This window comes from Microtus ochrogaster, chromosome 6 (assembly GCF_000317375.1).
Source record: "Microtus ochrogaster isolate Prairie Vole_2 chromosome 6, MicOch1.0, whole genome shotgun sequence".
Taxonomy (NCBI): Eukaryota; Metazoa; Chordata; class Mammalia; order Rodentia; family Cricetidae; genus Microtus; species Microtus ochrogaster.
The window spans coordinates 55952350-55976427 of record NC_022013.1 but is presented as its reverse complement, the minus strand read 5'-3'; the positions used below and the strand labels follow the sequence as shown (position 1 = coordinate 55976427).

The 24078-nt window shown below is 40.1% G+C and overlaps 1 protein-coding gene across 6 annotated transcripts in view; it reads right to left on the bottom strand.

Moving 5' to 3' along the window:
* Nucleotides 1-9041: 9041 nt before the first annotated feature.
* Nucleotides 9042-24078, bottom strand: part of Ccser2 (coiled-coil serine rich protein 2) — a 114599-nt gene continuing 99562 nt past the window's right edge. For 3 of the 6 annotated variants that reach the window (XM_005348597.3, XM_005348600.2, XM_013346836.1), the window contains one exon: nt 9042-13829. In XM_005348597.3, the coding sequence (XP_005348654.1) occupies nt 13041-13829 (789 nt within the window). In that variant the 3' untranslated portion in view covers nt 9042-13040. Of the gene's footprint in view, nt 13830-21378; nt 21419-24078 lie in introns of all 6 variants that reach the window. The other 3 variants (XM_013346834.2, XM_005348598.2, XM_005348599.2) reach the window with 2 other exon arrangements.

Here is a 24078-nt window from a genome sequence, read left to right as displayed (position 1 = left end):
GAATAAATGCAACATTTTTAAAGGGAAAGAAATACAATGTTGGTCAGACTTGTGTTTTGCTACGTTGTGATGTGCTTTGTGTTGTTTTATTATTTTGTTTTGTGTTGTCTGTGTCATGTGTTTTCTATTTTGCTGCATTTTTGTTTGTGAGACAGTATCTTGCTGTATAATCCAGTCTGGTCTCAAACTTGTGATGCTCTCACCTCACCCTTCTGAAAGCCAGAATTATATGATTGCAATGTCAAGCCATTTATACAAAAGTAAGTTCTTTATGAAGTCACAGTTAAAATATGAGAAGAATTGAAATTCACTCTAATAATCCAATATGAAATAACATACTCTAAAGTGTAATAATTCAAAATTACAAATGAGACATTTTAATTTGATTTTGACTGGAGACATAATGTGGATTTTAACATCCTAAAACATCACAGATCAGAGCAACTTCTGTTCAAGTTCTCTGTAATCACATGTAGTCACAAGAGCAAAAGTCTGGTGTTCATCTTTGATTCATGGCACCACTATCAGCCAAGCCACAAGGTGCTGGACCCTCAGTGCTGCCTTTGAAACATAACTGAGCCCAAATCACATGACATTCCCATCTCAAGACTGACTGTCCCAAGAAAGCGGGAGTAGGCTGGACCAGGACTATTCTAGCAGTTAAATGAGGAGCCTACGCTGGCTCTCTTGGTAAATCAGTATCTACACCAAGGCCACATGCAGTGCCTTCAGAACTGTTGCTGGTTTACTACTTAATTCTGGGACCAGAAACCTGTTGTAAACGGCTCTCCTTTTCCCTGGGCAGGAAGGACAACGGGATGCTTGCTTTCTTATTTGCTTTGGAGGCCAGGAAACACGGGTATATATGTACTCTTACTGAAAAAAAAAATCCCTGGATCCCAGGCTCTAATTTTACATCTCTTGGAATGGTTCTGATCTGAAAAGTTAAGAAACTGCAAATCATTTGGGGGAAGACACAGTTACGCAAGCATAAGGACGTTGTTCGTCAATTTGACCGCTAGGTGGCAGCATTCTACAATAGAAGACAGCCGGCTCCAACTCCACTAGGGTCTATTTGGCTACTGAGTGACTTCAGGCAGGTGACTTTATCCCCCCAGAAAGGGAATACTATGGAAAAACTGAACTGGGATTAGATGCACCTTGAGAAGTCACAGAAGTTTTGTGATCAAGGACAAGGATTCTGCAGCAGATGACTTAGAATTCCGGCGAACCACTTAAGAGTCTGAGCTCAGGCACGTTACTTCATTTCTCTGAGCTCAAGGTCCTCCCTGCAAAACAGAGGTGCTGGAGCCTGCACTGTAGGACTCCGGGAAGAACAAGGTATGACGCTCACACCATCAGCCACAGCAGGACCATCAGCTGCTAGCCTTCGTGCCCAGGTTCCCGGCACCACAGACCTCACCAAGCTCTGCGAGGACTTTACCAGCGCACCTGAGACGCTTCTGTGGCTTCTAGATGACCCACAGACTAATCTATGTACCAAGGTGACAGGGGTGGTGTGGGTCCTGAGGTGCCCTGGGATGAGAGCCTGGGTAGAAAGGAGCCAGGTAAGCAGAGAATGAAGGAAGGTGTGTGGGACCAGAAGCACTCTGGCTTCTCCCCAAACTGCAGAGATTTCTCAGGATCCTCATCAGAGTTCCCACAGGCTGTTTTGCAAAACTTGCCAAAATAATACTAAACTTTACACGGAGTCATACGACACACAATGAAACACGCTGGAGAAGCAAGCTGTTATCTTTCAGAGTTAAGTTTCACTGTGTAGAACGTGTGTCTGGATCTCATGGGTTTCTGATAAAGGAAGAGAAACGTCTACACTGCTACCAGCCTGCTTTGGGTACCTTAGTTACTTTCTCCAGTGCCCACAGCATCAATCCTAACAAATCTGGACTTCCAGCCTCCACTGAAACTCTCCACACTGGCAGAGGCTTAACTCTGCAAACCATCCTGCGTCACCAGGCTCCACTCACTTGCCTCTAGCTAGGGCCACAATAGTGGTTTCTCCCTTTGCAGCCTGCTACAGTTAGAACCCCCAAAGGCCCGGCTGCCTTTGAAACTCACTCAACGACACACTTGTTTTTCTTGAATTTCATTCTTGATGTTGCAACAAAAGAAGTTCATAGCTGGAGAACAATATTAAAATTACATAGAATATTCTTTCTTTAAATCTCACCTCCCTCAGGCTAAGTCTTCCCATTAAAAGGACTTTAACTCTCCCCTAAAGCACCCATAACAAATAACCTCCCATTTATTCTCTGACTCTTAATCATTTCTTGTGTGTGTGAGTGTGTGTGTGTGTTTAAGCTAGACACCAGATCCTGGATGCTTTTGTGGGAGCATTTATCTAAAGCCATAGATAGTCTGGAAGTATGAAAGTTGAGCCTTCCAAATGTTCAGGCTGCATTCCTAAGAGTGTTACTGTTTCGCTCCTGGATAAAAGATAAGATAAATGTTATTAGAGAATTTCAGGGGCGCTTCTTGGGGCCCAGTGTTAACTCCTGCTGTAGATGTGTACTGGAAATAAGAAGGTAGGCACATGACATTCCATGTTTAGTAAGGTTTCCAGAATTAGGGTTCCAAATACAAAGGGTCCGGACACCTCACACTGTACCCTTGGATCCCTATAACAGACTCTAAAAGCAAGCCGGAGCTTTGCCTGTCCCACCCCTTCCTGAGGTGGAAGGCTGCTTTGGACCATATCAGCTGTTTTCTTAGGCAAGGCTTTATGGCCACAGCAAGTCAGCGGGTCTCCTAAGGTGTCCAGCTTTAGCAGACTCAGCCCAAAGATAAAAAGGGATTGTGCAATCATACACTTAAGCAAGGTGACAAAGGGGCATCCAGACTGGAAAGAGATGGTACCACATTGTCTGCAGAGTACAATCCTGTAAGCAGACAGCCCCAGGAGGCCCATAACAATATTGTTAATACTGAGAACTCAGCACAGTCTCAGTAGGGATCCATATACAACAATCAATTGCATCTCTCTATACAAATGCTGAGCAAAGAAAACAGCCATACGGTTCCACCCACAGTAGCCTCAAAAAGAGTCACATAGTTGGAAAAAAATGAAGAAAGAGCTGTACCCTGACTAGTAAGAAACAGAAGCAACAGTTCATGTTGTAGATTGGAAGACTCAGTCCAACCCAAACACACTAGACCTTGCTGTCCTTACTGGAAACCTGTGTGCTTTTGAGGAACTTGACAAAAGGATTCCCAAATTTACACAGAACTGTAAAGGACCGTGAATGGCCAAACAACCTTGACTGACAAGGGGGTTCTTCCTTCCTAACATCTAGGGCTCTCATGCCACTGTTATGAGCAGTAGGAATGGGCATAAGAACACAGAGAACCCTAGGGCGGACCTCATTTGCAGAAACGAATTTCTCTCTTTAGACTCAACTGATTTTCAGCACAGGTGCCAAAGTGAGGGCCTTCAACCAAGGGAAACTGGTGGTAATATGCGGATGATGTTACTTCATACTGGGTACCAAAACCAACTCAGATGCTCCACAGGCGTCAGGGCAGGAATCCAGTAACACTGCCACAAGAAGTCACAAAAGACAATATTCAAGATCTCAGCCTTGGCAATGACTCAGGTATGACATCAAAAGAGCAATAAGGTAAATTTAAAGATCATTACATTTGGTCTTATCAAGATTTAAACATTTGTGCTCCCTAAGATATGAAGACAAGCAACCATCTGTGAGGAAATATCTTGCCAAGTGCGTATCTGATAAGTGGCTTGTATCTAGAACTCACAGTGGATCTTTGCACTTCAGGAGTAAAGGACATCCATAAGAAAACACAAAGACGCAGACAGACCTGCCACCGAAGGCCATACACGAATAGCTAATGATAACACAGAAATATGCAGGGCACATCAGTTATTAGGAAAATGCAAAGACAAAGCCACAGTTTGGCACCATTTCACACCCAGCCGAAAGGATGTACCAGAAAAACAGTGGCAAATGTTGGCAAGGAAATGGAGGAATAGGGACTACCAAATACTGCTTGGAAGAGCATTAAATTGTGCTGTCACTTTGGAAAATAGTTTGACAACTTTGAGAGGCCAAACGTAAATGTATCACACAGTCCAGCAATTCCACTCACAGGTATAAACCCAAGAGAAATAAAAACATATCCACATGAAGGTTGAATCCTGGATGCTCTTGGGATCTCTATTTATAATATAGAAAACAAGTAAATGACCCTCAGCTGGTGAATGGATCCACAAAGTGTGTATGCCCATACAACGGGATACTATTTAGTAAGGAAAAAAAATGAGCTGAAGAGTTGCTAGGATTTGCTAAATGGAAGAAGTCTGACATAAGATATGGCATCTTATATGATGCTATTTTTATATGAAAATACAGAAAATGTATAGGCACAAAAATGAGGTTTGTGGTATCTGACAGGAAAGAGTAGGTTTTAATAAATGAGTATATAGGTCTTTACTAAGTGATGGTAGAAATATTCTAAAATGGTTTTATAATGAGGCTGTATACCTAATCAACTACTAAATGTCTTTGTTTTGAATTGTGTACTTGGACTGGGTAAACTATATATGTAAACTATGACTCAGAGAAGCACAGTTGTCTTTTGGTATCTGACGGAGATTGATTCTAGAGCTCTTGAAGAGAACCTAAACACGTGTGTGCTCAAATGCCTTGAATAAAATTTCATACTACTTACATATAACCTACACACATCCCCTCAAGTACTTTGTGACACAAAGATAACTTACAATGCCCAATATGGTGTAAACCATATGCAAGTATGTTGTATGCACAAAATCAGGACAAGTTCAGTAAGAGTACGATCTTAAGAGCAAAAGATCCCTGGATCTTTTTGAAACATTGATAATAAACCTGAATATATAGGTAGGACTGGCTTATTAGCACAGGGGAAAAGCAAAAGTATAAAATGAGAACAGATAGCTTTGGAAACCAACCTACATTCATCTTATCTTCAGTGAGACTGGGAGAAGGGTGGGCCTAGAGAATAATGCCTTGTCTGGAAGATGCTTAATTTCCAAATACTATATAATGTATAGTAGAAAGTGCCAAGGGAACCTGAGCAAACCCCTCTTATCTGACCTGATGAGATTACTCAAAGGCCAGAGAAAGCTCAGACTACACAGACATCCAGACTACTGTGTCTCCTTCGCCTTCAGGCAGAGGAGGAAAGAGAGCCCTTCTCTTGGTCACTTGCCTCAGCCCCAGACCCAGGTGCAGTCATTCACATGCACACATGTGGCCCTGCAGAAACTGCTTGTTCCCATGAGGCCAAGCAAAGGACAGACAGTGAACGCACGTGGTGAGGCATTTAGCTTTGACATTTGAATTTGTCACACTTAACCTGCAAGTGCCGAGTGAAGGAGCAAGAACTTGTTTCAAAAGAAATGAAAACGTCCATTTTCTCCGGCAGAGAAAAACAATCGCAGGACTTCATTTGCACTTAGCAGATTTTAGAGAGACAGGGGAGAGGCTGGCCGCTGGCCAGGGAGAATAGAAATGGTAACAGGAGAACAGCTGCCATAGCAAGGACTCGATTTCTCTGTATGAAATAAGGCAATCCTGGCTTCAATTTTAGCAGGGCAGCTTCTTTGCCCCTCTACTGATTGATTCACAGCATGAAGTCAGCAAACCTGTTTCTGAAGACGGAAGCTCTAAGCAGGCATTATGCTGCTAAAAGCTGGGCAGACTGACTCTGGTTGGCATGAATAAAGGGCATAAAGATTGGGTTCTCCCTCCTTGGCTCAGAACCAGACAGCAGAATTGGGTGGCCTGCCCTTGAGCTCATCCAAGCCTGGATAACAGCAGGTAACAGTGAACAAAGCCACAACAATTTCAAGACTTGCAAGCCAAGCAATCCCAACCCCCGCCCCATGCCACAATTTGGCCTGTTAGGGTGTTAGGGTGTTAGGGTGTTAGGGTGTTAGTGTCTAACACCCACCCTACAACCACTGTTAAAGACCCGCCCACATTTGTAAGCATCCTGTCCTTCCAGGCAGGAAGGCAGAGTTAATAGAGAACAGGACCCAGGAAATCACCACTCAGAGTACATTAACATCTATTTGGGAGGGTGTGGACAGAACTAAGGATGAATCAGTAAGGACATTTAAGGAGGAGAACCCGGAGAAGGATTGGCGTGCATACATGCCCAGCTTGTACGCACCAAGGGAAAAAGCAACCCAAGTTTGAGGTGAATAATGTCTACCACTAATTGTTGTGCTATCTCTTGCACACAGCATTCTCAATTTCAATTGAGTGAACAAGCAATGAACAAATGAAACTAGAGTGCTAGTTCTGAAGTCAGGGAGACAGGCCCTTGGCTGTGTCACTGCATAAATGACTTCAAAGGTAATCTTATTACAGAAAGTTATAAACAGCTGGCTCATTAACTCTGTGGCCGGGGAGATCAGCTACTGAATTTCTAGAGAAATGACCTTATTAAAAAATACATACAAGTTTTTCTCTGTAGAGGTACTCTCGCAACTAAAAAAATGTGTTTTATAAAGACACAAAAGTAAAATATCTAGAATTACACCACCATTATTGTTATTGATTTATACAGGTATCTATAAGCATATGCGTGACTGCAATGCCTCTTTCTTATCTTGCTTATGAATTGTTAAAGTACAGAATACTGTGAAAGTAAGGTGAATATTCTGGTAAATATTAAAACCATTGCTTGGTTGTGAAATTATTTTGTGTATGGAATTTAGCTGTTCTCTTGAAATATGCGTTTTGGCTTTCCACACCAATATACTTTGGATACGAAGATGTACCATAAGCAGACCGTCATAGCACCGTGGTGTCTCAGACACTGGCTAGGGTCAATACCTTACCATATTTTGTTGACCCTTGGACTTCTACAGCTGTTTTGTGCTATGACTTTCTGCATCTTTCTTAAGTGTTGGAAGTCATGGTTCCCTGGACTTCCCTTGTTTCCTGGTAGCTCTGCAAGGCTTCCCTACTACCCGAGTCACACACTCTCAAAATAACAGCAGTCAGAACAAGGTCCAAGTTTCACGTGCGCTCTCAGCAAGTCCTTGCAAGGGCACCTCCCTGGGCTCTGTCCAGGCCTGAATCTAGCCAAGATAATCACCATTACCAGGACTCTGACCGTCTCATATGCACATTAATCTGTTACACACTGTGTTCCTCGTGCCTGTGCTACTCACGTTTGCCCTTCACCTACTTGAGTCCGTCATATATGTATAATCGTCATGGAAATGTAGTTTGCTGCAACTGAAAACAACTGGGAGACAACGTGCTTACGAAAGGCTCACATTGGTGAGCGTGCTGGTATGTGCTATTAATCTTACTTTTGTTTATCTGTCATTTAAAAAATCCCAAATGCAAGTATTATTTATGGAAGAAGTAGTTTTCACAGTGAGTTACACAGTGGCTCTGCTGGTTCTGTCTGGGCCGTGGAGTCTGTGCTGCGGGACCTCCCACAAAAGCTCAGGGAGCCAGACACAGAGCAAGCGTATCTAGTGTTCCTTTCACAGTAGTGGCTGACATCAGAGACGTGGTGATGCTCTAGAAAACATCTTCTATAGTCACTTGAAATATTACCAAAGGAGCAACTGTCAGACCCCAAGAGGCTGTAGATGATCTAACAAGTCAAGCTTTAGAACCTGGGAAACAGCAATTCTGTGTTTATAGTTGAGGAGAGACTGTGAGGAAGTTCCTTGTATCATTTTTACACAGCATAGACATTAAAGGCAGAGTTATGATGGGGAGATGACCCAAAAATGGAGGAAAGGCTCTCTAGATAACTCAAGTCTCTCCTCAGAGATTCACCTGGGGAGTGTGGGGAGGAAGGTCTTCAAGATGTTAGATTTTGTCTGAATAAGAGGATGAGGGAGAAAGGCATGACCACAGATCTGAACGCCAGCCACAGCAAGACTTCAGAAATGGGATCTGTGGTATGAGGTGGCAAAAGGGAGGATGGTTTAGAGAGCTTGAGAAACCTGCTGAACTCTGCAAACCTACAGTAGCAAGCAGGATACCATACCATTGTTATACAGCTAAAGAGTTCTTGGATAGAGCTATGCGTGTTTATTTATATTCTTGAAATATATACACATATGTGTATGTATACCGTTTTCAGTGGATAATGAGGGCATAATAAACACTAAGAACATACTACAGCATCAATCAGAACTGTGTGGGAACTAAAGGACAGAATGAAACAACGCTGGAGTCAATGTAATGTCGCCTTACTGCTGTGTTCAAAGGAAGCAACAGGGAATACAAAGGCGGTTGGTCTTCAGCTTCAGACAGGGGACCCGCTCAGTCCCGACCAGCGGCCAGCAGCATCACTGGCTTCTGTTCCTTCTGTGGGGAAAGACTGTTTTAGAATGAAAATATAGACCCAAACGCGTATGTGAGGGTACTGCAGCGATGCTGCTCACCTGACTGGAAGATGAGTCACGGTAAGCCTGTGATCACTAATAGACCAGAAAGCCTTGAGGGTGAGAGAAAGAGAGCTTTAGAGGCAGCCAATGTTATTGCCAAACTTATTAATGAAGTTTTCCTCAATTCTTTCTGGGACACACACACACACACATCCACTTTGGATCAATACAATGGTATTATCCTATACAATTTTTTATATCTGATTAGGAAATAAAATTTCCATTTTTTGCATGCAAAATTATATTGACAAGTTTCTGATTCAAAGTATTTTGTATATGGACTGTTTAAAAATGAAAATTAAAATGTCATTTTCTCCCTTGCACATCTCCCTAAACAAGGTAGTTTCTTCAGATACTCACCAAAGTATTTTCTTTAAGCAGATATTAGGTCAATGGGAAACCAACACACTAGACTAGACAGTGAAGATGTGAATTCTCAGTCCTGAAATTCTCAGGATTCATGGCTTGAGATATACCGTGTATATGTATAAGAGTTTGTAAATAGAATATCAGAATTTGAAAATAATAGTACTCTTTATCTTAGTAGGGAAAGACATTAGAGAAAACAAACTGTGGAAAGACAAACACATTCTTATAATTATGAACTTTATTTTTTATTTACTAAGCCAACACGTTCAAGAAAGAGACTTTACATCTGGTTTCCATAATTCCTTTACAGGCAAATTCTAATATACAGTATGTACTCTGAACTGGATTGTAAAATCAGTGGGGAAAACAACATTGCAGACACTGTTTCCGGTTTTAGTCGTGACTAAGTTCTCAAGGCCAGCATTACTCATCATGGCAATGCACTACCAAGAAGAAAGGGGGCGCCTTTTACTTCACAAGGTGAAGACACAATCTTTAATCAGTTACATAATTATAGAAACCTCATTATCATCTGTCCAAATGTATCCTCTCAAACTGCTGCAGCAAAAACTTAAAGAAACCTGTGGAAAGACCAACAGAAAATAGAACTCAAGCATCAGAATCAAGAAAACAGCAAGGCCATCATCTCCAAGGGAAACCTTACATATTTATATTACGGCTATACTTCATTTTCAAATGTGTGCATAAGCATGCAGAAGTAACTACCCAAGTTAACTCAGCAACACGGAAGCTACAGTGTAGGACGGACGGTGTGGGAATGGAGCTGCTGTCTTCCTGGCCTTCAGCACAAGCACAGTTGACCCCAAAGTGCATCCTCAGGAAGCTGGTCAGACTACTCTGGTGGCAAACAAGAACACCTGTGTCTGGAACACCATTGGTGGCCCGGAACCTTTCCAAAATGACAGTTATGGGGATGAAGTTGCCTTTGATACATTGAGTAAAATACTAAAAGGAACAACGGACATTCAAAGAAAACTTAGTGCTATCATGGGCAAAGTGGCATGCTGGGATACAGTTCAGTGAAAGGCTCTACAGCTTCCTTCCCACAGCAACATTTACAGAGAAATTCATTTCACTAAACAAAGCCACACCCACAAGAGGCAATTTGATATTTCAGGCACAACTATAAGCAATTAAGCTCATTTAAAGTGCATATCTGATATTTTCTTTCATACTCAGATTTTTACTTACTAAAATGCTTAGTAAGTTCCCTAACATCTATATAAATACAGCGATCAGCAGTTGATATGCCTGAAAATACAGTACAAATGAAAAATGAGACTCCAAAAGAAAAATAACAGGTAGATGGTCTAAGATTAGAAATCATCTATAACCCTTTGTTGCAAACCTTGGAATCACCTGTACCTATACGAATAAACATCTCAGCCCAAACTTTCTTTGAACAAACTCAGGGCCATATAGCAAAATTCTAGCTCAAAAATCAATCGTCTGAAACGCATCCTCTTAAAAGCCAAATGAACAATTCTATATATTTTCTTCCCACACATGTAAAAACTGCCCAACTTCCCCTTGGCACTTGGAACTCGCCCACTCCCACTATCCTCACCAAAAGAACAAAGTGAGCTACGTTCCTGTGAAAGACAGTTGGTGGAGAGCTGGTTTACAGATGCACTCAAGAGATCAAGGCAGATGTGAGAGTGTGACCTCTGTTTACACAGCGGTGCTGTGCCCCTCATCTCCACTTCTCAGTAATACTAGGAGCAGACAAGATATTCTTGCAGCTTTTACAGAAAACTGCAGGCAAATCTTCTGTGTTGCTTGCAAATGCATCGTAGATGCCTTCTCTAGGTAATGTATTTGAAGCATACATTGTGTTTTAAAAGTATACTGATGAGGGATGGGGATGGAGCTCATTTGACAGAGTGCTTGCCTACCACACGAGGCTCTGGATTTGACCTCCAGTGCCACAGAAAATCAGGTGTGGTCATGCACTCTTGTAATCCCAGCACTCTGGAGATGGAGGCAGGCGATAAAATATCCAAGGTTGTCTTTGGCTGTACAATGAGTTAGAGCCCAGCGTGGAATATGTGAGGCTCTTGTCTCAACCAAAAACGAAGAAGAAGAAAAAAATATATAATAATGAGCCTACCTATGTTCTATCAAGACCGAGGCCCAACAACAGTATAGAGGATAAACTGGTGGATGCATATTCCTGCAAATTCATCAGGGAGAAAAAAATTAAAGGGGTCAAAGATTAAAATAAACAAATTACTGGAGTCAACATTTTCATCTAATAGACAACGAAGACATCTCCCTCAAACCAGAGGGTTATAAATAAATTTAAAAACTGAAACTTTCCCCTAAGGATAAGGCCAACTTGCAAAAGCACTTCACAGAAGTCTATACAAACCTCCAATTTAAGAAACAGACACTAGTATGTTCTACTGCAGGAGCTAGAGTATGACTGTAGCCGACACGCAATGATGAGATTAGCTTCTCTTCCCCACAAGGGCAAAGCACATGTGCTCACCTACAGCTGCAAGGAGCCTGGCTCTCTTTCCCGAACAAAGAGGTGCTTCTGCCCACAGCAGTGATGACTCCATAGCATCTGGCCTACGTCAGGGTGTCCTGAGCTTCGGTTCTTCTCTGACTAAAGTGCTGTGGTGTGAGACTATGCTCATCCACTCCCAAACCCAAGAAAGGTTGGCATCTACGAATGGCAAACTGACTAGATTGAGGGATCACAACACACGAGGTGAAGACTGCCCCTAGATGACTGAAGCTTTCCACTAACCAACTGGATACCACGGTTCTCTTTGTAACCTAGTGACATTTAAAAAAGAAGCCTAGCAGCAGTTTAACTGTTTTGGCTGCAATTACTTTTGATAGATTTTTTTTTTGGTCAGCTAATCAGATACTGATCCTGTAAGGTTATTTGTCTGAAAAATCTTAATTTGAATTAAATGACCAGCCTAAAGATGGTATGCCTTGGACAAACATAAGGTAAATTTATCAACTGCTTGAGAAATGGTCAGCAGCAGGGGTACCCAGGTTTCTGTAGCCCCACAGCTACCTTCTGCAGCAATCCTTCAGGAAGAACAGCTTCCTAGCTACAGTTTCATCCTCCCCCACCAAAAAAAAAAAACTACTTTTCAAGAAACCTTCATTCAAAATAGAAGAGGGAAACTCAGGAAACCCAGAAAAGCAACTTATCATGATATTCTTAAATTTATATATATATTTTCTCAAAGTGTTTTAACTCATTTTTATAGAAAATAAGCTTTAAATTCCTCTTATATCGCATCAAAATTTTGTGCAAATATTTCAAGTCCATTATTCCAGTCTTCAGATATTAGCAAATAGTCAAAAATCAATACAATTATTACAATAAAAACTTAACTTTAAATTTTCCCTGTATGTTGTGGAAACTTAAAGTAATATGATGGATCTATAAGTTAATATGGTTTAAAACTCAATTACCAGCAAAACTCTAGCACCAACAGAGGTTACAACTAATATACCCTTAGGCATCTCAAGCTCTCCAAATTTACCCAGTAGCAATGTAAGCATATAGTACATGTGTGTATGAAATAAGGTGTTATAACAACATATATTTGGCTTACATAAAATAATGAAAACTGTCAGCCTGGGAAATTTGTCTGAAAAAAAAGGAGAAACAGTAGGACTATATTATTGATCCTAGAAAGGAGAGATAACACTTATAAGGATTCCCCCATTAAAAGCCTGGTCTTTATTCATTGTGGAGATTTTGCATAGACCACATAAATATACAAAACACTGGCCAGAGCCCTGCTTATGGACAATCATCTTCCATCATCACTATGGATCTTTAGTTCAAATAGTAACCATATTCACAGTAAGAGTAAGCAAAGGGTGAGGTTTTAATAACCAGTTATGGGCCACAACAGGACTAAATTAGCAAAGTTCATGTGTTGCCTGGTAAATGAATATTGACTTTTCTGGTGTGCAGAGAGGGGGCTGGATAGTATGACTTAGCCTCTGAGATGGAGAAGTAAACTTGTGTTTACCTGAGACAAGAATGTGCAAATGGTATAAAGTTCAACTAGAATAGAAAATGGAAGAGCCAAACTAGTAGAAGCTTCTGAGTTTTAATTTTAAGATTTGCTGTAATGGAACCTCCAACATAGTAATAAACTGCACATAAAGCTATCACAGAGCAGACTGTTTTCGAAAGACAAATTGGCAGGTGATGGCTATGCACTTAATGTATCTTTGGTTTAGGAAGACGAGAATATCGATTAGAGGCCACACAGTCCCCAGAATGCAAACTGCTGTGTGGATTCTGCAGTTCTTTTGGTCGTGCTAATGGCCTTGGGATGCTTGTCTTGGCCTGGAAGTTTTGAGGCTCTAGTTGGGAATTGCTGATTTGTTTTTGTTTCAAAGTGCCAGAAGGGGGACGGAGTTTAGATGTTTTCAGATTCAAATTATTTGCGAGATTGTTTTGATTAGATGTTGGCTGATGCTTTGAATTACATGGTGCAATTACTGGTGACTTCTTATATGTGGAAGTCCTACGTGGTGATGAATCAGAATCTGGAGGTGCCAAAGAACTCAAGGTGGATGGCTTTAAATGCTTGGACTTGGGCTGAGGAGACTGGTTTCTTCCAACCCTCTTAGTCTGGTCCACTGTACTTGACTGGGAAGGTGTCTGAGGAGGAGTAGGTACAAACTGCATGTCACTAGTTTGATTCTTTGCCAAATGATGCGGCTCTTGAGCATTCACAGTCCTGCTCAGGCTCGTTTCAGAAGGTGTGTCCTTCACCACATCCACTGTCAACTGTGGGCTTGGCGACAAAGGACGCTCTTCCAAATCATAGCTGTTTTCTTGTTGCAAGCCATGTGTAAAGCTTCCATCTGGATGTATACCATCCTGGCACATGCCTTGGACTCTGTGCTCACTGTGGGCCTCGGTATGTTGTGGCTTTATTAGTTTTCCCTGGGCGTGGTCTGTAGTTCTGGGATGGCTGCTGGAAGGCTGTAATACTTGAGGCTGTTAAAATAAAAAAAAGTCAATAATTTATATTAGAAATTTACTCAGAATGAATGCAAGTACAACTGCACTTACGCAAATTGACACCTATTATATTTTAATATGGAAAACATGATTTTTTTAAAGTAAAGAATGAATTGCAGAATCCAAGCAAACTCATGATACGTATCAAATGAAAAAACAAACAAAAATGATACAAGCAGCAAACACCGAACAAAATCCAAAATTAAATGGGACAAAAGAAAGTCTTTAAATATTTAATGAATAAAAAAATCCCTGCATCATTAGATTTATCATCTTCAACATTATCTACAGGGCTACAGAGGAAAATTTCATTAGTGTTTTGATTCAATGTCCTTAAGTGGCGCTTACATTTAATGGTAAACTTCAAGATATTGTCTGCTTTATTTTATTCACATCATTGTTTTGCATGCATGTGTATATGTGCACCAAGTGTCCCTGGTGTCCTTGGAGGCTAGAATGGGGTATCACTTCCCCTGAACTAAAGTTACACATGGTTGTAAGGTGATTGCTGGGAACTGAACCCTGGTCCTGTGCAAGAGCAGTCAGAGCTTTTAACCACTCAATCATTTCTCCAGCTATTATGCATTTTAAAGTTCATTTTTATGCATGTTGCCAAATGCTATATCTCTTTTACCAAGAGATATACAAGGTGTAGTAAAGACTACTATGTTAGTTTATGTGAAATTCTAAAGATTTACACAAAAGTGTCCAATACACTTAATCCAGTACATGCACAGCACTAAATTCAACCCTTAGAGGCCCCAGTCACTCAACAATTTTCTCAGGGACAGCTGAGAGAGCATAAACATGCAACCACCTGGAACTGAAACCAAAGCACAGCAGCCAAGTTCTCAAGGCCTTGCAGCTTTGCATGCCCTCAACAGCTTAATATGATACTATCTATACAAACTCGAGAAAACATGTGACTCCTTTCTTTGGGTTATCCAGTAAAAAAAAGTACAAAGTGACATAGGAGTCAGTTAAATTAATAACAATCATTTCCTCTCCCATATACCTACTTTCTATTTAATATTTTGGGCTAAAATGTCAAAAACTTTGGGAGTGAAATGTGGATTTTTAGCAGATCCTTTTCACTAATAAAGATACTTTTTAACTATGCTAACCTACACAGTATCTCTCACATTTCTGCTGAAGGGACAGACCTAATCGACTGCATCTTTGTGTTCTTTCACCCCTTGACTAGCAGTAGAAGTGGCTGCCCAGGGTCAGCAGTGAGAGACTGAGTGGCATAGCTGGGAGTCACTGGGAACAGGATCACCACTCAGCAGGGATGACTGAGGGCTGACCAGGGCTCTAAAGTGGGCAGGAGGATTTATAAGATATCTTGCCAGTCAACATTCCAGCATGAAGGAAGGAGGAGCTAGCAAGTCCCAACTCCCGAGGAGCTAGCTATGCACAGCTGATGGCTTTGGGAGAGCACTTGTCTGTATTCTTTAAGGGGTATTGCCTCTGACAGTTAGCTAAGCTCCAGTGGAAAACCCTACACCAGGGAGAACATGGGAGACAAAAACTGGATGAGGTTATTTTCTTTTTAGTCTTTAAAAAGAATACAATGTTGGGAGGGGGTGAAGAGGTAAAAGTAGATCTTGGAGTGCTTAGTGGAATAAATGAGGAGGTGAGAATGGTCAAACCACATTGTATGCAAATAAAAAATTCTTTAAGAATAAAAATACTGTATTTAAAAGGCAGAACAATAATCAAAACTAAACTGTACAGAAAAATGAATGTTAACATTAACTCTAGCTCTAGAATGTTTAAAATAAAGCTAGCCCAATTGCTGCCTAATGCTAACTATCCAGACTTCAAAGACGGTGGGCAATTTTCAATACATTACCATGGAGAAGGATGAACTGTCCTTAAAATTGAAAGGCACTAAAATATCATCAGTAACTAATTCAGTAGATTCTACTGAAGGTTTCCTGGTGAGCATGTAAAAGCAATCACAAACATCAAAAATACTGAAGGAAAGATCAAGCAGGGCCTTATTAGGGCAGCAGCCTGGAGAAGAGCAGCACTGCCGGTCAAGGGCACCGTACTTGTTCTCTCCTTTCACCTACAGAGTAGTTTTCCCACATCAGTTTAAAAGATCTTAAAGCAATCCAAGAACTGAAACTATCAGTGACAATTTTAAAAGACATTTTTTTTTATTTTTTTTGGTATTTTGAGACAAGGTTTCTCTGTGTAACAGTCCTAGCTGTCCTGGAACTAGCTCTTGTAGACCAGGCAGGCCTCCAACTCACAGAGATCCACCTGCCTCTGTCTCCCGAGTGTTGGCTGTTTCCCGAATGTTGGGATTAAAGGTATATGTCACCACTGCCCGGCTAAAGATGACTTTTCTGCAGTATGTCTATGGCCCTAGAAATAAAAAGATGCTACTAGCCTGCAAAAACATTTTTTTCTTATTAAGGCAAAGTAATCAGAGCACCAACCTTCCAGAAAAGGCTCACTGTGATCTGAAGGTGACACAGCCATTTGCCCTGCTAATTATTCATATTCTCCACTTCTCATGGAGAAACACAGAATTGGGAAGACCTGCTGCATGTATTCAACATAACAAACTCCATTTACAAGACTGACAATCAGAAAATGGCAAAGCTGCTAAGAATATACAATGTTCAGTCTTCCAGCTGAGAAAACAAGATTAAATAGCTATACATAGAAAAGTCTAAACTATCATTTGTGGTAATTTGAATGTAATTGGTCTCATAATCTCATAGGGAATTAGGATCTATTAGGAGGTATGGCTTTGTTGCTGAGGGTAAGGACTTGCTGGAGGAAGTATGTCACTGTGTGTGGGGGGTGAGGTTTCTTTTGCTCAAGCTTCCCTCAGTGTGACTTTCAGTTGACTTCCAGTTGCCAGCAAGATGTAGCAATCTCAGTTCCAGCACAGTATCTGCCTACATGCCGTCATGCTCCATGTCATGATAATAGGCTGAACCTCTAAACTTCAAATGAGCCACCCAATTAAATGTTTTCCTTATAAGAGTTGTTGTGGTCATGGTCTCTCTTCACAGCAATAAAACCCTAACTAAGACAGAAATTGGGACCAGGACCGGGGTATTTCTGTGATAAGCCTGATCGTGATTTTGTTTAGAATAATATAGACTTTGTGTTAGGAAACCAGCGGAATGCTTTAAGCACTACTTAATAGGCCATACTAGTAGGAGCATGGAAGACAAAGGTGCTAAGACTTATTTGAATTGCCAGGGGCTCACTCAAGAAGTTTCAAAGGAGAAGAATTTTAGTATGCTGCCTATAGCTCTTTCTTGTGATATTTGGTAAAGAAAGTGGTTGCCTTTTGCCCTTATCCAAAGAGTCTTCCTGAGGCTAAAATGAAGAATTTTGGATTAATTCTCTTGGCAAAAAAAATTCTCAAAACAATCTAGTGCAGACTCTATCATGGGGATATTAGTGGCAACTCTAATGAAGATTTAAAATGAAAAGAAGCAAGTTGAGTAGGGGTAAACTACAAAATGTAAATTTTGAGAAGAAAAAGAGCACTAGAACATGGACTAGAGCTAACTCCTGTGTTCAAGGAGATAAATGATAAATGTATTAAGAAATGGAATCAAGGGAGTGGTAATATCAGGGCTAGATCCCACGCAGCTAAGATTCCTATTTGAGAAAAAGGAAACTAAAGTAGAGTGTAGGGTTTGTCCAGTTGATTTTTGTTCTTGCTTTGGTCAAGTATTTCCTTGCTATGCTCACTTTCCTGCATTTTGGAATGGTAATGTATATCCTATGTCATTATATGTGGGAAGTATATGATCTGCTTTTTGATTGATTTTTTTACAGGTGATTAGAGTTAGATTGCATGAATCTCATAAGAGACTTTGAACTGTGGTCTTTAAAACATGGTTTAGACTGTGACAGATTATGGGAACTTTTGAAGTTGGACTAAATGCATTTTTCCTTATGGCATTATCACAAACTTATGGGAGCCAGGGGGTGGAATGTAGTAGTTTGAATATAACTGGCCCCACAATCTCATAGGAGGTGTCACTATTAGGAGGTATGGCTTTGTTGGAGTAGGAATGGCCATGTTAGAGGAAGTATGTCACTGTGGGGGTGGGTTTTGAGGTTTCCTATGCTCAGGATACGACCTGGTCAACTTCCTGTTACCTCTGAGTCAAGATCTAGGACTCTCAGCTTCAGCACCACATCTGCCTGCATGATGACATGCTCCCTGCCAAGATGATAATGGACTGAACCTCTGAAACTATAAGTGGGCCCCCTCAATGAAAGGTTTTCATTTATAAGAGTTGCTATAGTCATGATGTCTCTTCATAGCAATAAAACACCTAACAAAGACATCATCTAATTGAAAAATAATGTTATTTCTATAAGATAATGTAAATTTTATACTTCATGCAAAACTATTTTTAATAATATAATTTTCCTATTCTAAAATGAATTCCCTATGTTTGAAAACTGTGATTTGGAAAATTCGACTGTTATGAAGAGAAAAAGTCTCTTTTAAGGAGAATAAGAAGTTGCTACACTGTGAGGTCTAAGGCAACAGCAGCGGAGGACAACAGGAGAGGCATCCTTCCATGGTCTAGATTGCCGTAAGCAGACAAACTACCCAGTAACTGTTACACAGCAATCATGTCCATCAAATCACAGGACTAGCAGTGAGAAGACCTGGAAGTGAGCACAAAGCTGCCCCTGTGCTTTATGGAGCTTGTAAATAAATTACAAAACCACTTCCAACAACATGGAATCAAAAAGAAAACAAAACCCTGACTGGAGCACAAACATGAATTGTACAAACAATCTGGACTAAAGTTTTAAATCATGAGCAGGAGTTGCCAGGTAGACAGGAAGAGGGAACTCTAAGATGTGAGCTGGGACAAGGCCATGGCTAACAAAGAACTTGATGTTCTGTCATTTAGATGCCATGAGAATGTGGAGAGAGCACTGCTGGGAGAACAGGCAAGGCTGGTGCCGACAGGAACTTGCCAAGCTATGTAATGCTAGATTATGAGAGCTACTGAGGAATGGTAAGCAGGTCAGAGGATACAGAGTGCTTCAGGAGCTCACTCTGATGGAACCAGTGAGAAATTCAATGAGGGGAAGAAACTCTAAGGAGATGTAGTAAGCTACCATCAGCCCAAGTGAGCAATCACCAACAGCTCAAATAAAGCTTTAAGTGCAAAATGAACATATTTTGGAGGAAGAAGACAGGACAAACAGATATGAGGAGAGGAAAATTCACAGAATTTCCTATCATCTGGGCAAGGTATCTGGGAAAGCACCTAGTAGTCCATGCATTTCATGGCCTTAGCAGCTTACACGACTCATAACATAAGGTAACAAACACCCAAGAACCATTGGGGGATTCAGGAAGCCTCCTGTAGTCACAAATTAATGAGGCTTAGTACCTTGGAACTTGTGGAGGGTCTGTTAGGACAGTTCTGAAATCCAGAATGGTGTCCAGTGCTCTAATGGGACTCAGCAACTGCAAGTCTCACACAGGAGTTTTAGATAAATACATGTCACCATACCATTCTACATATTTTCAGGTCACATGGTGAAATGTGAGCAATAGGCACTACTCAGGGACTGCAAAGGCATGATGTTCATCATCAATGATAACCTCAGATATCTATCTAGACTGCTTACAAGGATAACCCGGACCATGGAGCTCCTCATGCGAGCACACTCACACTTCATTTTCCATTGTAGGATTTGTCACACAGTGGTGATTAAATACACGCTTGCTATAAAAATGAGCAAGTGAATATTAGCTGTGTATCCAAGAATGATTCAACTGGCCATAAACTAGCAAAGAAGACTGGTTAGATCATTAACAGATAATTAATGATTAAATAAAAATCAACCTCTAAAAGTTAATGAACAAATAATTATGGATAATAGGAAATAAACTTTTTCTTAAAATGTTTGATTTTATTACATATGAACTTCAACAGAAATATCTTTCATAATGACCTATAAGCTTAGCCATCAAGTGCTTTTTCTACTTGAATAGGCATTTCTGGCTCAGGACACTGGGAAAACTATCTCAACAGGTATTTAGCTGTTTCCCTATTCCAGTAGCAACAGTATAACTATGCATGCAAACCTCTTAAGCACCGAACTTTTTGACACACATCACCTATGATAATTAGAAAGCTAAGCATGAAAAGTTCAAAGTATGGCTCTTTCATAACTGGGCCTGGTAGAATAGTCAAGATATCTATCATATGAAAATAAATTAGTTGCTACAGAACATGAGGTTTCTAGGTTCAAATGCATAGTTAAATAACATTTATCACGGTTATGTGTTTTAAATCAACAGCAGGCATATATGGCCGTTACGGCGAAGTGAAGATTCATTCAATTTCCTCCTGGACAGAAGAACTGGATTTAGAACATAAAAAGTATTAAAACTTTCCAAAGAATAACCAGATGGCTCCATGATAGAGTTAGTCAAACACAGTATTAGATTACCTAGCATCTATAATCAGACTGATCTAAGTCTGAGTTCTGGATCTAATCCTTAGAATCAGTGAGATACTAAGCAAATGATCACAGTGCCCTGAAGTGGAATTTCATAAATAATAGCAAGTCTACTAGGTCTAGCTAGGCTCAGCAACTGCAAGTCTCACATAGGGTTTTGGCACTTACAAATATTGGAAAAATCACAGACAGGGAAGCAGAGGCTCCCTTCTGCCCAAGGGCAGAAACCACAATTCTAAGTTTGAACACAGGTGGACTACTTTTCCTGAGACTTTGAGTGGAAGGTTTTAGCCTCTTCTTTTGCTAAATGAAGGCACAGACACTTAATGAAAGATATTTTGAACTAAAGTTCAAATTTCACTTTCACCAAGTGGCAAAGGTCCCTTTTAAACCATCCAAAAATTGACAATGCAGCACTAAAATGTATTACTGTATTACTTGGGTACTAGTTATAAATTCCTGGGCTTTCATAATATGCAGTTTAATAGATGATTATCTTAACATTTTATAAGTAAGAAATCCACACATAGTTCCTATGTGGTTCTTAGCTGACTCCCCAACCAGACACCAAGCCCAAGCCTGTTGGTGGAGCAGTCTCTCTGGACAGAGGTGGCTCCACAGTGACCATTGGAGGGAACCCTCTCTCATTCCACCCCAGAGGTCTCTAGAATTATCATGTTGGGTTTCATAAGCATCCTTCCCTTCTAGTCACTAGCAAAAAAGATGGCAGCAAAAATACCAAGTCCTCAGTAAAATGTTTCATAGTCTGTAAAGTAGAAAACAGAAAATATTCAAGTATAAAATGCTACTGTTTAACACACATGAAATATCTAAAATCATTTTTTACCTACATATAGGCTTACTATTATTATTAAATACACTTTAATACTTCAAAGGAAGATGGAAATGGAGCTACCTGTAACATGCCTGTACAGATCTCATGCATGCACGCTGACATGCACCATGCAAACTGGGAGAAAACAGAAAAGCAAAAAGTGACTATGAGGAAGGTGGTAGGAAAAAATCTGAAATTGTACTGTACCACGCTTTGTCAGAGAAGTAATGGACTAACTTCTCAACTCCTTGCCAAAGGCACAATGGGAGAGCAGAGACAAGAGAGAGACAGGACAAGGGTATCAGAGACCAGACAGAACACCAAGGATTGCCATGACTAGGTGGCAGCCAAAGGTATCTGCTCTGCTTGTGTTTTCCTAGGCATTACTCATTTCTGAACATAGTGTATTGCAAATGGTAAAGCATATTTAATAAGTTTATATGCCTTTTATTTGTTAAAGTGGCTTACACCCATAGAAAAGTATGTTTAACACTTCTTACACTCTTACCAAACTATACTGAAAAGAACTTTGACCCAATTTAATACTAAAATTCCAAAGACCTAAGGAGATTAGCTCCATATAAATCCCTATGAAGAAAGGAAAAAGAAAATATTTTTTAGTAATTAAAAAAAACTTCTAGCACATTATAAAGGCAAATAAATTTAGTATTTGCTAGTTTTATTGTTACAATGGCATTAAAGACCTCTTAAAGGTATAATTGGACCTTAATTTAGAAATATTATAAATTATACATGAAGTTCCACACATCACTGTAAAGACAGATTCTTTAAATAAGCCCCTCTGTGACTAGCTTCAAATGAAACCAATCATCGTTCCCAGTGATTTTTGGAAATCAGGAATATTCTTTTGTCCTTTAGATTTCAAAGCTTAAGGGAACATATGATTTATATGTATGTGTGTGTGTATATATGTGTGTGTATATATATATACGTGTGTGTGTGTATGTGTGTATATATATAACTACAGAAACATGGAATTCATAGATCCTCTGAGCTTACAGCCAATAAACTGCTTTTAAATTATCACCATGTTTAGGAGTGACTGTCCGTAGGCATAGTCAGTGAGACACAGCTGAATCCATGCAACTATCCCCTAAAGACATAATCCGTCCTGACCTAGCAGGTGCAGACAGAGCACTCTGGAAAAAAAAACTTCTAAACTGCTTAACAATAATACAATTCCACTGGTGCAACCAACAGAATAGGGCGTGGAAGTGCAATGCTTCAGCAGCTGCAGCTGGCTTAAGAAACACTCCCATCATCTGCAGAGCAGGCGCCACAAAATGCTTCAGACAGCAAACACTAATTGCTGCACCTGCCACAACTGCAGGTGCTGACAGAAACTAACAAGTGTCTAGGCTTCTGGAAAGTCATACTAGACCATGAGTTAGGTGCACAATTCTCATTAACCAAACAATAACTATGCTAGATAGCATCTGAAATTGACTGCAAAATATATGTATGTATAATATTACAGAAAAATGGCTTAATATACAATTGACTTAGTTCAGTTTCTACAAATTATCCTTGTTTCCATGGCAATCAAAATATTTTATTTTTATGAAAAGTCACTCCTAAAGCAAATTGCTCATAAGAACACAACAGCTGAAGCAACAATGCATATACAATTGATCAAAGTCACATTTTGGAGTCAGTCAGATTGGGCTATGTAAATCAAACCTAGCAGCATGTCTGGAATAGTAATTGCTCCTAGTGAGTGCAGAGGCTTTAGTAAATGATGTCCTTCCAGAGCGCTGCCTGAGGAGGTGCTGGCATGGGTTATACACAAGGATAAGCTGCACTGCAGTACTTTACAAGAACTAGAAGACAAATATTTCATCAGAAACTGCACCCAAGTGATAGAGAATACATTGCCACAAAAAGAGTGGTTTCAAGTTATAGCAACTATGGGAAAAATGTTTACATGATTCAAAAATTTCTAGAACTACAAAAGATCCTTATTTTATGAAAGACTTGAAGGAAACACATAAAATTATTTTAGTTCTTTTAGCTTCTCTATAATGTATCACTATATTGTATGTCAGAGGAAATTTTAAATTTTAAAGAAAAGGTCATCTCCAATAAACTGCAAGATGTAGGCTCTGCCTGGGCAAATTACTACATCACTCTGATTTGTTGATTTGTTTGTTTGTTTTTCAAGACAGGGTTTCTCTGATTTAGTGATTTATATCTTTGACTATAAAATTAGGATAATAGCTCTGAAGCTCAAGTGATAATTCAAGAAAGATGCTTACATATTCAATTCTATCTTTTTCTTAAATATATGGCTATATTTATAAACTATATATAAAATTTTCAAAATATTTTTAGACATACTTTCCAAAGTGCAATGTTTAATTATTAGATAGTAATTCCTGAGTCAAATGACAATGACAACTCCAATAGTGAGCAGGCTGGTGAAAATAAGCAGGTTAACAGCAGGTGAGGCGGGGACGCCGAATAATCATTATCTGGCTGAACTTGGGAATGGCTCTTGCCCAAGTCTCAGCATCTTCAACAGAAAGCATTCCTGGCAAATGGGTGTAATCCTTAGGGGAAAACACTTAAAATGATAAAGATATTTCTGTAAAAATTGTTTTCTATGATGACATAAAATTTATACAAAGCTGCCCAAGCTCTGTTTTTCTTCTTATTTTTCACATGTGGTGTGTACATATTTGTATATGCATGTTTTTGCCTGTGCATATGATGCTCAAGGTTGATGCCAGGAATCATTCCTGGTCATTTTTCCACGTAATTCATTGAGGCAAAGTCTCTCAGCCAAATCCCAAGCTCATTTACATTGCTAGTCGGCTAAGTAGGTTGCTCTGTGGACCCCTGTGTACTCTTTCTGAGGCTGGAATTGAAGGAGGACCAGCAGACCCA